The sequence below is a fragment of the Mycteria americana genome, chromosome 2 (genome assembly GCF_035582795.1).
Source record: "Mycteria americana isolate JAX WOST 10 ecotype Jacksonville Zoo and Gardens chromosome 2, USCA_MyAme_1.0, whole genome shotgun sequence".
Lineage (NCBI taxonomy): Eukaryota > Metazoa > Chordata > Aves > Ciconiiformes > Ciconiidae > Mycteria > Mycteria americana.
Window position 1 is genome coordinate 18894205 of NC_134366.1, and position 14811 is coordinate 18909015.

Sequence of the window (14811 nt, forward strand, 5' to 3'; positions counted from 1 at the left end):
GATTTGAGCATGTTCCTCAGGCATGGAGAGGGCTTAAGAGTTGATAAAAAATAATCTATGTTGAATAACTTTCTTCCTTGCTGACAGAAAATGGAAATGGTTTGAAGGATGATTGAAAAGCAAGTTGAGGGTCTTGAGCAACTCTTAAGTTTCTGGTAGGAGTAAAAGCACAGGAGGAATGGGGGAGAGTGTGTAACCCTCCTCATTGTGTGCCTCTCTTCAGCCACTCTCTCTTGCTAACTGTGACGTGGTAGAAGGACAACATTAAAAGTACATACTGTTACTATTTGCTTTCTACCTGCAGCAGACAGCCAGAGAGGTAGCTTTACTTTTTTCCCAGATTGCTGTAAGGCGTTACTGCAGCAGCACTGGGAGCGGGGGAGTATGAACTGAAGCAGGTACTTACTGTGTGTATAACATCCCACGAGGCCTGGGGGAATGAATGTGGGGAATACTGTGAGTCATGCTTGTCAGTCTCATAAAGCAGGAGGCTTTTTAAAATTGGCCTTGGAGGGGAAGAGGTGTTTAATGGAGCAGTTGTGAAGGAGTTATGCAAATAGAGAACATAAATAATGAGCAAAAGATACTCATTTAAGCTTTTTGCCTCCTCAGAAAATGACTAAATGCAAACTAACCGCTGCAAAAGTTAAGAAAAATGCATCATCATTAAGTATAGTGGGTGCAAAAATGTGGCCATTCATGATGATAAGAAAATTCTCTTTTTGTGACTAGGAAAATGAATTTCTGTAGTTGTTGAACAGAAAAGTCTTTTGAGGATTTTTTTTTTCTGTCCAATTTCTTTTAAAAAAACAAGGTAGAAAGCTGAAAAGCGGTTCCTCTTGTAAGAGCTGGTTAGGAGAGGAGGTGGTAAAAAGACCAGTCTCCAGTTTTGCTTTGGACATATCTTCAGTGTTTCGGCTGTTTTTGTATAAAAAGTCTTTCCTTTTCCGTCTCCCTATTCAGGCAGGATTTTATTTACATGTAAATACTGTATATTCTTTGGTAGAATTGAGAGCATGTTTTTAGGGTATAACTTCTTTTTGCTACTGACACAGCTACTTCTTGCTGTTTCAAATTAAAGAGTTTCAAACAGAGCTTATGAAATGTAATTGTTCCAGTCCTTGCTTGCATCTGCTCACATCATAGTAGGAATCTTATCTCTGGTGGCGAAGCCTTGCCAGCAGACTTAATTGGCATATAATTTGCTTGGTCTACTACTTCTGCCTCTCTTGGAGTGTAGAAAGGCCATCCCAAGGTTTGAAGCAGTTGGATATGCCAGATACACTGTCCCACATGCTGCTGCATGGTTGCGCTTGTCCTCCCTTGCCCTCCTCTGTGTTTTAACTAGATGGGGGCAGGTGCTCAACCTCCTCTGGGGCGTGCAGATGTGTGGATAGATGGCAGTTGTGTGGGTATGGGTGGATACGCAACTGCGGCTGACGCGTTCCTGTTGTGAAAGGACTGTTTCTCTGAACACAGCTCCTCTGTGGCTGTAATAAGGCCACTTATCTGTCAAGCTGATTACAGATGAGGTAGTAGCAAGGTGTCCTGGTGGCCCTACTGCTGAAATAGAATAGTTCAGGGGTTGTGTTACTGCTGGAGGCGGGGGACAGGGAGTGATGTGGATGTGACTATTCTCATGTATCTGGTTTTGTGAAAGTGCAAGCGCTGCTGTCATCTGTATGACTCTCTGCACCTCCTGCATCTGTCTAAAGCCGCCCTCCTCTGCATTGTACATGAAGTCTTTAAAATCATGTGAAGGAGCAGCGTCAAAACACCAGTGGAACTTCAACATGGATTAGAAAACTTTGCTGTAATTGTCTGCCAGAGGCTTTGCAGCTGTATTTCTAGGAAAAGTTACTCACTTGAACTACTGCTGTGCTAACTAACACTGCAGCAACTGTGTCTCCAAGGACTTTGTTTAAAAAACCAAAACGATCCCCTCACTCCTGAATTTGACACTCAATTTCCTATTGAAGAACTCGCTTTCTGTCTTCTGTTGGTTTTTGTAAGTTAAGTTTTATCTGTTGCTGGATGTGGAGATTACCATATTTATTTACTTTGTTACCTACTGTCATGTTCATTGTTTTTTTGGGAAAGAAACAATGGTATACTATTGACTTGCCATTCTTCTCTCCCTGTCCTTCTCTTCTCCGTTCTCCTGAGCCATCTCTTTTGTTCTGTTGTGTGTGTTTGGTTTTTTGAGGAGCTAAATTCTGACTTGCTGCAATTGAAATGGAGTATTCAACTGAGCTTATGTATGTAAGGTTTTGGAATGTTGTTGCTAACCATAGGCTCAAATTTTAACATAATAAAAAGTAATTCTTCAAAAAGAAACTGGATGTAGTGTGCTTACAACCACCATTAGATAAAAATTGTACAGTCAAGTCCAGGAGTATGTAAAAGTCAAAGCAATATTAGCAGCTGTTTATATGATCAGATAGAAACTGGGTTGATTTTCTCCACTTACATGCAAGTTCTTGTAAAAACAGTCCTTGTATTGCAGTCCATTACTTTATGACCATGAGACCACTGTATAGCCTGTGTGCTATGTGAGAGGATGCCCTGTACTGGGAAGCAAGCTATTACAAAACTAGGGATCCTCTGGTTTCTGGTCTAAGCACGTTGCGCCAGTGTTGTGAGATATGTGCAAGCCCTTGCATGATTTCCTGCTGGAGTGAGTATGTTGATCTTCAAGACACTAGTCAGCAGTGTAGTGCTACAAAGTATGAGAAGAGAATTTGACCCTGTAGTGGCCACCATTGTTTTCTTCTTTGTTTTAAAAATACTGTAATGTTTGGGAACTGCCTGAACTGTAAAATCTGGGCAGTGGCTGTGTGTCGAAAGTGACTTTCTTAAACATGAGAACTCTTCCTGAATTAGGAACACTTGCAGTCCAGACATTTGCTGGATGTCAGAAGGCCTGTGTAACTCTTGGCTCTACATTTTAGTGCCTTGAGATTCTTCCTGGAGCTGGACAGGCCTAGTAATGACTCTCCACACTCTTGTTCCCCACTTCCCTCCCTGCTGTGCTGTCCTGCGACATCTCTGACGTCTCCATGTGGAGAAACCTGTTGCGGTGCAGAGCGTAGCTTTGAGCCTGCTTGCTTTTGGACCAACCCTTTTGCAGATGCTGATGTTCAGTATGAAGCTGTCATGCAAACAGCAGTTGAGGTTACCCTGTTGCATGGGTTCAGAGCACTGTTGACATATAATCTGTGATACCAGGACATGCTGATGTGACACTGTAATTTGATCCTTTATGCTAAATCTTGTTGTCTTAACCTTGCTTGCTCAATGCTGTCTGGTATGATTCCAGGCCTGCCTGGAGGGTAGGGAGGACTGAAGAGCTTTGCCCCAAAACAGGTACTCCGAGCTGTCTCAATTCAAAGGCTTGCATGACGTGAAAATCTACCCAGTTCTGGTTTTTCACTCCAGTTAGGTTCTGTGTTGCTGCTACTATATTACAAAGAGGATATTAAGGTAACTAATAAATGCTGAAGTGTCTCCTTCCTATTCCCACAAAAAAAAAAGTGAAAAATAAGTCTCTTGCTTATCAGTGAGCATGTCTTTGCTAGATGAGCTAAAATTTGTGGGTGGGTGCTGGCACTTAAAGTAAACAGAAAGCCATTTTAATTTCAAGCCCCATTACAAACAGAAAACAAAAGATCAATATTTGAGAGACAGTATATAAGGAAACAAATGGAACGTAAGTTCTCTAATTCCCTATTATCTGCTGTCTAGCATGCTGAAATAATCATACTCTCCAAAGCCTTGGGTAGCTTTCTTAGTGTTGAAGAAGGAAGACTCCTATGGAAGTGCCAAGGGTTTCTTTTCCTGGCTGACAGTCCAAGGATGGCATTAGTCTGTATTTGGAGCTCTGACTGATGTCTCTGATGTCAGAGCCTGCTTTGTATCGGCTCTGAAGAAATTTGTGTTTGATGTCATAAGACAAATCATAGGCACTGCCAGGAAGTTAAAAGCATAATTTTGAAGCAACTGTACATGCTAATACTGTGTAGTGCTTTACAGGAGTGGAAGATGTGGTTTCTGTCCTGGAGCTTGTGTTGTCTAAATCATGTTAAACACAGAAAATAAGACTCAGACCAAATTTCTTAAGCTTGCTGCATATGCAGTCTTGAAGTCTTGCTAATTCAGTGTACAAGGGTTGTGTGAAAATGACACATGAGCATGTCTACTTCTTTCATTTTTGGTTGTATACACAAACTATAACAACTGACATTAACAATGTGTTGTGCCAACATATATGTTTGCTATGACATCTCCTCTATTGGATTTGTCAGGAGAACTGAAAATTGTGCTTTCAACAATATTTATATACATATTTTTTGTTTTTTAATAAGGGGAGTGGTTTAATGTAGAGCCAATATGAACACTGCTGCATTGGGCAGAAAATGCAACTAACAGAGCAGCTGGCACATATCTTCCCAGGCTCCATCTGTCAGAGTCGGCATTGCTTTGTAAATCGCTCTCCTATTGGATAGATTTGTTTCTTGCTATGATGTTCGCAGTCTGGATTAAAATGGAATTCCTAAGTTTGGGGTTTTTTAAGTTATTTACTGTTTAGGAAAAAAAGTGTTTTTGTAGGGTACTTCTGCCCTCCTTTACGGACTCATTAAAGTGTGCATCAGAGTGTTGTGAATGCTACATCTTGTGGACTTGTCTTAGTTTAAGTAAAAAACACATGAGGGTAAGGTATTGGAAGCTTAATTTCAAAGACGTGGTTCTCTGCCATGTACTCATAGGTCAGAATGGGCTGGGATCTGATGATAACCTGTATCCATGTATCTGAGAAAGTTAAATGCTTGCCTTTTTTTTTTTTTTTTTTAGAAACATCAATATACATATTCATCTTGCATGTTTTGTTATCAAGACTCATACACTTTTACCACTGTGGGGTGTGTGTGTGTGTACATGTAATATAGGCATGTCCCTTAAACTCTCCTTTGGAATGAACTTCTCTTAATGAAGAAAACTTTCTCCCTCTACCTTCCCCAAAAGAGATAATGATTAGAAAAATTGAGACTCTTCTTTTTACAGTTAATCAACAGAATGAAAGCAACTTTCAAGTAAAAGAAAATCTGTGAGGACACAGGCAGATTGGCTAAATTGGTCTCGGCCCATAGAAATGCTAATTTGCTATCAAGGCTATTCAGGACTGGTCAGGGGAATATTATTGATGGAAATGAAGGATTTGCTTCTAGCTGATTGTCTAGCATGTACAGGATTTGGGGGAAGGGTCTGTCTGAAACAGAGCTTGTGAATCACAGAATCACAGAATCATATAGGTTGGAAAAGACCTTTAAGATCATCGAGTCCAACCATAAACCTAACACTGCCAAAACCACCACTACACCATGTCTCTAAGCACCTCATCCAAACGTCCTTTAAATACCTCCAGGGATGGCGACTCAACCACTTCCCTGGGCAGTCTGTTCCAATGCTTGACAACCCTCTCGGTGAAGAAAAATTTCCTAATATCCAGTCTAAACCTCCCCTGGCAGTGCTTGTTACGCTGGAATCAATTATAAGCAGTGCTGGAATCAATTATAAGGAATCAATTATAAGCAGTGCTTGTTACACTGTCCTACGTGTTTGTTAAACTACAATAATTTGGTATGTGTCTTGATCCTTGAGATGGAATAGCTGACTAGTCAATAATTTTTGTCAGGATAGTGTTTCTAAAAAGAAACAGACTGAAATCTTGCTTGTGGGCTGTGGCGTGGTTGTTGCTGTGATGGTGATCACCGTATCATCTGGTGTGTTGAATGAATGCCAGCTTTATTATGCAAGGTCTTTACCTGGAGAGAAGAGATTTCAAGTTCTGCCAGTTCCTCTGCATATGGTATAGTTAAGTTACTGCATCTTATCTTGGAGAAACTCAACAGACATGGTATTATTTCATACCAACAGGCCTTTTTGTTGTGGATGCTGGAAGGAAGTTCAATTGAGTTGAATTGTAGATGCTAGGCCTGGCTGTGTTTATTGAGAATTTCTGCCTCAGTACATGGGAAGAATTACTGTTTACTGAATGGACTTGAAAGAATTTCATCATCCTGGTTTTAATTTTGGGGTTACTGTAGTGAGAGGGATCTTTGGTTTTAGAACTGTTCTGAATGGTTAGGGACCCTTCTGTGCCTCCCCTGTCTTTAAATTCCTTCATACTCCTGGAACAACCAGCTATTTAAGTGGTTGAGAGCTTTGATACTTCTATTTGACACCACTTCTCACTATGTGTAGAGAGAGGTGTGTTGCATAGTCTGTTCTATTTCTTCTTTTCACTGTCAGTGAAGGATTGACTGCCAGTCCCCTGGAGAGAAGGCCTTGGACAGGAGGTGGACATGTTCAGTGACTGCAATATGTTGCTATAAATAGCTTGTGAGCTATTGGGTAATTAAAATCTTGAGCTTTCAACCTCCCACACAAATTCAGGAATGGTAGAAAAGTACAACAAAATGACAAGTTATGGTAAATCACTTCAGTAAAACACTTGAACATTTTTCTACTGCACATACTGTAGTACTGATCTTTGTGATGCAGAATTTTAGTTGAGATTTGCCTGTGCTCTGGAAGTGTGGGTTTTTGGCTTTAGTTCCCCTTTGAATGGAAGCTGGGTTTGCCCTGTTTTATCAGGCTGTGCTTGTACTAAGTCCCTTCCTGTTTCTTGTCCCCATGTAAATGCTTTCTTTTTAAATTTCCCCACAGTTGTTTTTACTGATGGTAGTAACATGAATGGCAAAGCAGGTGGTTCCAGTAACAAGAATACTGATGGTGGCTCATCTGGGACTGATTATGTTGAAGAAAGACAGTAGATAAAGTGTACTGGTGATGCTCTGAAGTCTTATCTGTGGTGCTATGGGAGGATGTCTCTTGTGCTGGTATGTTGGGCAAAGGTTGAGCTTAAACTTCTGAACTAACTCTCCTCGTGGCTTACTTCACTTTCCGGTGGGGGAACTGAGGTGCTGATCAGTGAGGAACAGTTTGTAACTTGTAGGCAGGTAAATACCAGGCCTAGTATAGCTCTGTGGATATTGGGGAAATACTCAGTGCATCATCCCCTTGAAGTCAATGCTAGTTTAATGCATTGCAGAGATAATTTCTTCAATGAGATTGCTGTATGGCGTAAGCACAGTAAGCCTGTTCCAGGAGACAGTTGACACATCTGATTCATACTCCGTCCTTACGTGGATGGCATACATAGTGTGAGCAACCCCTATTTGTAAATTATGAAGCCTTAGTTTCCCCTGCCACTCTGGAATCATATATATCTCTTAAGGCTGTATTTGTGATGAGAGAAACCCTGAATGCTCCCTGCTGAGCACCTGCTAGTAATAACCACAGTCTGTTTAGATCTTCTTGGATGGCTTCCAGGTAGGTAGTTGGCTCCTGAAAGTTCTTCAGAATATAGAAACTTGTGGCACTTGCTGCTGTGACTTGCCAGTTTGACTTCCTTCTCTCATTTATAACTGATATTCTGATGTAATAACTACCAGTAACAGTCAAAAAGTCTACCATGGTGCAGTGTGTTTACAAAGCAGTCTAACTTACTTCAGTACGTAGCTTCTCAGTTATTTACAGTGATCTCTGGATTTATGGTTCTTGATATTCAATGTAAATTAGACTTTCGGCTCAGTAGGTAAATGTTATCTAGCGTGTATGGCATATTTAAACCTTTGAAATGCATTACTGCAGCTTGGATGTGGAATACTTGGTCTAAGCTGAACATACATTGTGAATAGTTTAGAAGCACCCAAGCCTTTTGCCATTAGCAGTCAGAAGTAATAAATAAACCCTTAAGACCAGCTTTGAATTATTAAAAGCCTTACCAGATCAGTGAAGCAACTTCAAACTCATAGACGCATCCAGAAGTTCCACATAATCTTACAAGCTCTTGCATTAGGGAGGTTTGAGTGCTCCTCTTTTCCGAGTGGGGAAGCCACTTTTCAGAAATACGTTCCTTCTGCCTTGGAGCATCCCCAGCTAGTTCAGGGAGGTTAAGTACTAGATATCTAGGAGTCTCCAAGCCACTGCCTGGATGTACATCTTCACCATTCTATAAAAGTATTTCCAATTGACTTGAAAAATGAAGTGCTGTAGGTTGTAGCTTACTTAAGCTAAAAGTTTTGGCTGGGTGTTTTTGTTTGGTGTTTTTAGTTGTTTTGGTTTTTTAGTAAAATTTCATTCCTGAGTTTGTTGGGACCAGTTCTCTGAGCTAAACTGACAAGACCTTAGTGAAGGAACCAGAACTTTGAAACCTCAACTGTACCTGTCTTATCGGGAAGTACACATTCTGTAAATTTCAAAGATAGATAAATGACAACATGACCACAAGAGAATAGAAGTGGTTGTATTGATGACTTTGGCATGGTTGCATTCTGTGACTGCTGATACATGATAGAGATTGCTAAATCCGTGTGGCAACTGATTGTAGTAATCCTAATTTTCTCTTTAATCAATTAATGAAAGGTGGAAGTCTTTTTAAAAGAGACAATCAAGATGTAAAACTAAACAATTACCTGTGTTTACATGTGAAGCAAACACAAATGTACTGCACTGTTGAATTCATTAAATGTGCATGAGCAATAACAGCAAAGGCATATAAAACTGAGTGGAAAGCTGTTCCTATAGCTTGATTGCTGGGAGTAATCAAGCCCTTGAACAGAATGCCAAGCATCTGAACAGGTATTGGGCACTGAGTAATTAACAGCTCTGTTTAGCTTGGCGATTATTGGGCTGCCTTAGGACAGTGCTCTGTTAGTATTTTGTCCTGGATGGATTTTTCTGTGCTTGAGTTTGCACATATTCCAGCAGCTGAAGATGAAAAATGTGGAGCAACACATGCCACATACTGAGGAGGCAAATTAATTTGTTTCTCCTAGGGCAGCCAGTCTTGGTGTGATCTTCTGATGAGCTGATTTCTGACCTTTGTCAAATGGAGCCAGTTCTGGTGGGGCACTTATCTTACAGGGAGTTTCAAGCACAGTGAATGGAACTGAAGTAGAAAGAGAAAACAGGTTGGAGAACAGGTAATGAGGGTATGGACTGATGTGCTTGCAACAGAAAGTTTGGCTTCCGAAGATGCTTTGCAACGTGAGCCGATGTGATTTCTGGAGGAAGCTAGTACATGTAGTTACATGCTGTATGAACTAGAAGATGGTGGAAATTAGCTGAGAGAGAGAAAGCTGGGAGGGGAGATGGTTTGAATGCTGCGCAGACACTGTTGTGGGGATGTGCCAATGTGGGTGGCAGTTTGGAGAGGGGAAGAAAAAATTGAACGACTATGTGACTTGTAAAGATCGGCTGCTGAGTGATGGACAGGTTCCTCATCATTTGACCTTGACGTGTCACTGAACTGGAGAATCAATAAATAAGCTCCTACTCTCTTCTTACTGTGGCAATTGCTTGGGTGCAGAATCAGTTTTGACTTGACTATAGTAATTATGTAAACTTTTTAAGGAAGCTTTGTGATACAAGTTTGCATTTGACAAAAATACATGATATGCAGTGTAGAATGCCATGCAAGTTTAACTGTCTATGTATCCACTTGGATTATAGGAGAGGTTTTCTTTTTTTAGTATTAAACCTAGTTATGTGAAAGCAATTTCAAACTGCAATTTTGCCATAGTAACATGACTGTTAAGGGTGAATGGGGGATACAGGTGGAAGCTTACTTTAAAAGGGAAGCTTCAAAAGCTGTGATGTTCTGGATTTAAAGAATATTAACTTTGCTACTAAAGGACACTCAAACTTCCATTTATATCAAGGACTATTGGAGAAACAACAATACCTTTGAAGCTTTTAAGCTTCAAAAGATCATGAAGTAATTCTGAACTATTAGGAAAACAAGTCAGTTGACAGCCTTTGTATTGTGTTGTCTTTAAATTTGAATAGTTAACTGGTGCTCATGTATTATACTAAAGTATCTGAAGGCATGTAAACATGTGCATTATCTTCTATACTGCTTTTAATTTTTTCTTAAAGAGGGAGATGAAAATAACAGTTGAAGAACATTGGAAATCCTGGCTCTCCCTCCTGTTGCTGCCACATAGCTCTTGGCTTCTCCCTCTCCTCTCTTCCTTTTGCTGGCTGTGAAACTTTTAGCTTATATCTTGTGGATGCCAGCAGTTCTAATTAAAAAATGCAAAAGACTATATGTCGTTAGTTCTAATCTAAACTGTTAAACTGCAAACTGAAATTGCCTGAATTGTCTGCAAAGCTTGAAAATGTTTCTAACCTAATTCTGCTAGGACATGAAATACGTTCCACATCACAACTATGTTCATCTAATCCTGCTGCCAAACTAGTCACTTGAGCAAATAACTAAAATGTTAGGTATTTAGGCAAATGAGGGCAAGGCATTTGATCAACAAATCATTAGAGAAGAAAAACTTTTCGTACACTGAAGTTTTCTCATTTGACAGCACTCAGTAATTGAGTGCTGTGGCTTTGTAACCTGTTAGTGTTCAGCCTAACATTATTTAGTTCAAAGTTGGTAATAAGAAAACTGCTTGAGGAAAGGCTACAAATTTACACCTGAGTTTATATAAAGTTAGAATCGTGTTGACTGCTGCCTTATTGGCTGTGTCTAGTTCAGTAAACCTCTTATTTCAGATATCACTGAAACTGTTACCTGCATTTTCACCATTGTCCAGAGTGGTAGAAATTCAGGTATAAATCATCAGTTGTTTTCTTTAGGCTCCAGCTCAGTAGGAGAGTATTTTTAAAGTCACTGCTAGTGATGGTTTGAAGTTTAAAGTACCTCTTTGGAAAGCCAGGGTGCTTTGGGAAACTTGCTTCTTGAACCTTTTGTAGTTGTTTTACAGATCCTTCACCACCAAAGTTGGTTTTCTAAAGAAGCAAAATAACTCTTGCTAATGTTTTCTGACAGCTAGACATGTCAGTGTTCTTTTTAGGTGAAAGGTAGCTTTGTTTGCATTTGGAAATACTAAAAAAATGGAGTTTTGCATAGTGTGGCCTTAGTACATGAAACAGCTGTTTTACCTTTTGGCAACAGATTGCATTAAACTGTTCTTGCTGCTTCACGTTGTAGAAGGCATCTGTATGTGAATCAGTTTGAAGGATGGCATTAACCAAGTATTCTAATAAGTGTCAAAACAGTGCTAGGAATGTTAATCATGAATATGAACAAATTTCCTGGACTGGGGGGGAATTCACCCTTGTTTAAAAAATCTTTAATTAAAAGGTAGCCTAGCATAGCTTGTGTTGCAGTATTTGGGTCATGCTGCAACTTTATAATGTATATGAATGGCTTGCCTTCTGGTTTTCTTTTTAAAGCAAGAGAGACAAGAAGGATTCTTTATTAGCTGTTATGTCCTTTCATACTTTAACTCAGGCAGATTTAACACTTGTGAATGTTAAACTAAAATATTGAGGTGAAGAAATAAGAGACAGGATTTAAGAATGCATGAGTGCATGGAAACTGGAAAACACAAGGCTCAGTTGAATGCAAACGGAATTTCTTTGTTTCCTGAGTTTGTGCTTAATATTGTAACTGTTGCATACAATGTGTGTTGAGTGTTCTTCAAATAAATCAACAATAAAAACAGTCCCTTCCAACTAGACTTCTGTCTGTTACTGTGAACCTTTCCTTTTGGTTGTTGAGACTGACTATTCCACAAATCAATAAAATGAGGAAGAAACCATGCTAGCACTGAGTCATCGTGTACTGCAAATCCTTCCTTATGCAGTGCACCTTTCCTGTAAAGGGAAGAAAAGAGAATTCTGGACAGCTGCAGTCTGCAAGTTGGGTAACAGATGAAGTACATGGCCTCCACTGCCAGCTCCCAAGCTGTGATACAGGGAGCACCTTCAGAGTGAGGTGCATGTGTATTTTCCAGGTGGAGGTGGTGTTGGTACCTCCCATCCTGCCAGTGAGAAGGGCCTTGGGCTGTGCGACTAAAGTCATGTAAGCAGTTGCTGATCTTGGACAGTAACCTGCCCTCTGACTAGGGAGCAATGCCTCAAAACAGGTTGAGGACTATTTGAACGAGGTGTGATTTCAGTGGGAAAGTGATCCTTCCCTTATATTTTTGCCCTTTGTGGGGAAGCTGTACTCCTTTCTGACACCTCAAAATATGTGTGTCTTCTCAGTCAATGATGAACTTCCTCAGCTGTCAAGGAAAGTTTATTAAGCTTTTCTGTGAGGAGGGATAATTTCACAAACACGCCTGCGTGCAGGAGCCCTCTGTGCATGCCATCCTGATGCTCCACCCGCCCTTCTCCTGGACTGTGGGAGTGGTAGCCAGCATAGCTGGAGAGTTGGCTTTGTAGGTGGCATGTGCAGTAGGGGACACCCAGCTGTGGGAAAATATTTTTCTGTCTTTAGTTGGCCTGGGCTGCGTGACCTCATGAGAGATGGCAAAAGCTACATTTCAGTGTTCCTGGGGAATTGGATGCTTTTCGGGAAATGAAGGTTTGGACAGGCTTTAGCAACTCAACTCCGACAAATCACGATAGTGTTGTTTTTTTCTACTGAATGAATTGTTTCTTGGCATGTAATTTTATTATCATTAAATATCTTTCAAATTCTTTCTCTTCTCCTTATTATTGAGAATTTTTAAAATGTAGATGCAGATCAAGTACTTTGACTGCACAGTCAGATCTTCCTGATTACAGATTCTTCTAGATATAGGTTGTATTTTTTGTTCCTGTCCTTTTTCCACACCCCCCACCCTTTTCCTGGCCTTAAGCAAATGTCTTGTTCTTCTGCTTTACAGGCTCCAGATAAAAGGAAAGCATTAGAAGAGACCAAAGCCTACACAACTCAATCTCTAGCCAGTGTTGCTTATCAGATCAATGCACTGGCCAACAATGTATTACAACTGCTGGACATCCAAGCATCCCAGCTACGGAGGATGGAGTCGTCCATCAACCATATCTCCCAGGTAATCTTTTTTTTTTAATAGAGGACTGACAACATTGGAAGAGGCATTATCTTGTCTCTTGTATTATTGAACTGGATAGTTTATGTTGACTTCTTTGAATTCTGTGAGTAACATTATAGACAACGGTAAGGCTTTTTTCTTTTAATATTTATGAAAGCCACTTTGTGAGGGAGGTCATGACTGAAATAAAACAGTTCCTTTATGAAGAAGCACTGGGATTATATTTGGTTTAAAGCAGGAGTTAATTATTAAGATGCCAAGATCTGAAGCTGCAGCTGAGGGAGGGGTAGAGAGAAGAATTCTGTTTCTGAAGGAAATTGAGAAAGAAGTACCGTATGAGCAGTGGTATATTTTATTTAACGTTGCAACATATGCAGTAATCTCACTTGTTTTCATACCCTTGCAGGATGTAATTTCATGAGCTGTGTGAAGAGGGAGAGGGGTTCACATGCTGCCACTACCTGCTCAAGCCAAACTCTTTCCAAGCCAAGGCAGGTGGATGAGTGAGCTGACCTGACTTGTACTGTGACTGCAGTATTGTTAGAGTTGATGCAGGGAGGACATGGGAATAGGTGACAAGAAAGAACAGGCCTGTCCCTGTCAGTGGCAGCCTGTGTTCCCTTGGCTGAAGCTTCACTCTAGCTGGCTGCTGCTGAGGGGGGCGAGTTGCTGCTGCTGCCTGCCTTGTACCTGATCTGGCACTGGTCTGATTGTATGGTAACTCAGCCAAAAAATAAGTCTGCTGTGTTTAACCTGGAAGTGGCTTATTGCATAATCAGGTGTGTGCTATACTAGTGCAGAGGGAGGGAGGGAGGGACAGGATCCACTCAGTTATTTCACCCTTATATTGCTGTTCTGAAGTGGGCTTGAGTGAGTTATTGAGAGCCCACTGTCAACTCTGACATATGCTCTTACTGAAATTCAGTTGGATCTTTGCTGGGCTTTATGTCCTATGCCAATCTGAGACACTTCATAGACAAACCTCAGAGGATTCAACCTAAAATACTCTTCAGTGCAGCTGGTGAATTTAAAACCTTTGTTGGTCAACCAGTACCCTGTTAGCGGTACACCTTAGACCAAATACTTGAAAGAAAATGCTTCTCATGGCCTCTGCTGTCTGTCTCCCCATAGGCCCTGCTAACCTCTCTTTACTGTTCTTTTAGAGTGATTGTGGTTTCTAAAAATCTTTGTTAAATGGCAGCACAGTGGTTCACTGAAAGCATGTCAGCAGGGAGAAGATTCCAGTGCATGTGGAAAGGCCCTCCTAGTAACAAACCTTTCAAAAAGGCTCGTCAAGTTAGTATGGGCTAAGAACTACACAGTGTTAAAATCTGTATCAAATATTTAAAAAGTACCTGCCACTGAAACAAGAAAGTAGGAGGAAGTACAATTGCTGTAGATAAGTTTCTTGTTCTGTCAAGTATTCAGAGATTTCTTGATGCTAGGATTATGACTACCTCTGAAGGAATGACTGGATAAAGGACTGAACCTACAGGCTTTCCTAAGCATTGGATGCCCTTTTATACTGAGCACATCTTTTCTTACGTGTTTCAGAGCTGCAGTGTGTGTGAAGCAATTGTTAAATTCTCATTGGCCCACTGATAGGACTAACCATGGAAAAAGCCAAAATGTTTGATACTAGCACAAAAGGTGTTAACCCTCTGTACTGTTTGCTGCTTGAATTGAAGGCACTATGCTGAAAACTATTTGAGTCACCTGGTACATGAACTGTTTGCTAAAGACTGTGAACAATCAGTGCTTTGTAGAGCTTTTGAGGAGTGTTTAGCAAGGTCACTTGCTTGTAGTTTGTGTCCTGGTTGGTCTCTCCTGAAACTAATCCTTGCTTATAAATGAACCTCTGCAGACTAATTTTGTAGAATTAAAC

General features: G+C 40.5%; 1 protein-coding gene across 10 annotated transcripts in view; it reads left to right on the forward strand.

The window, feature by feature from the left end:
- ABI1 (abl interactor 1) overlaps window positions 1-14811 on the forward strand; it is an 81658-nt gene that overhangs the window by 11376 nt on the left and 55471 nt on the right. For all 10 annotated transcript variants that reach the window (XM_075492623.1, XM_075492614.1, XM_075492617.1 and 7 more), the window contains exon 2: window positions 12759-12926. In XM_075492623.1, coding sequence (XP_075348738.1) covers window positions 12759-12926 — 168 coding nt within the window. The remainder of the gene's footprint in view (window positions 1-12758; window positions 12927-14811) is intronic.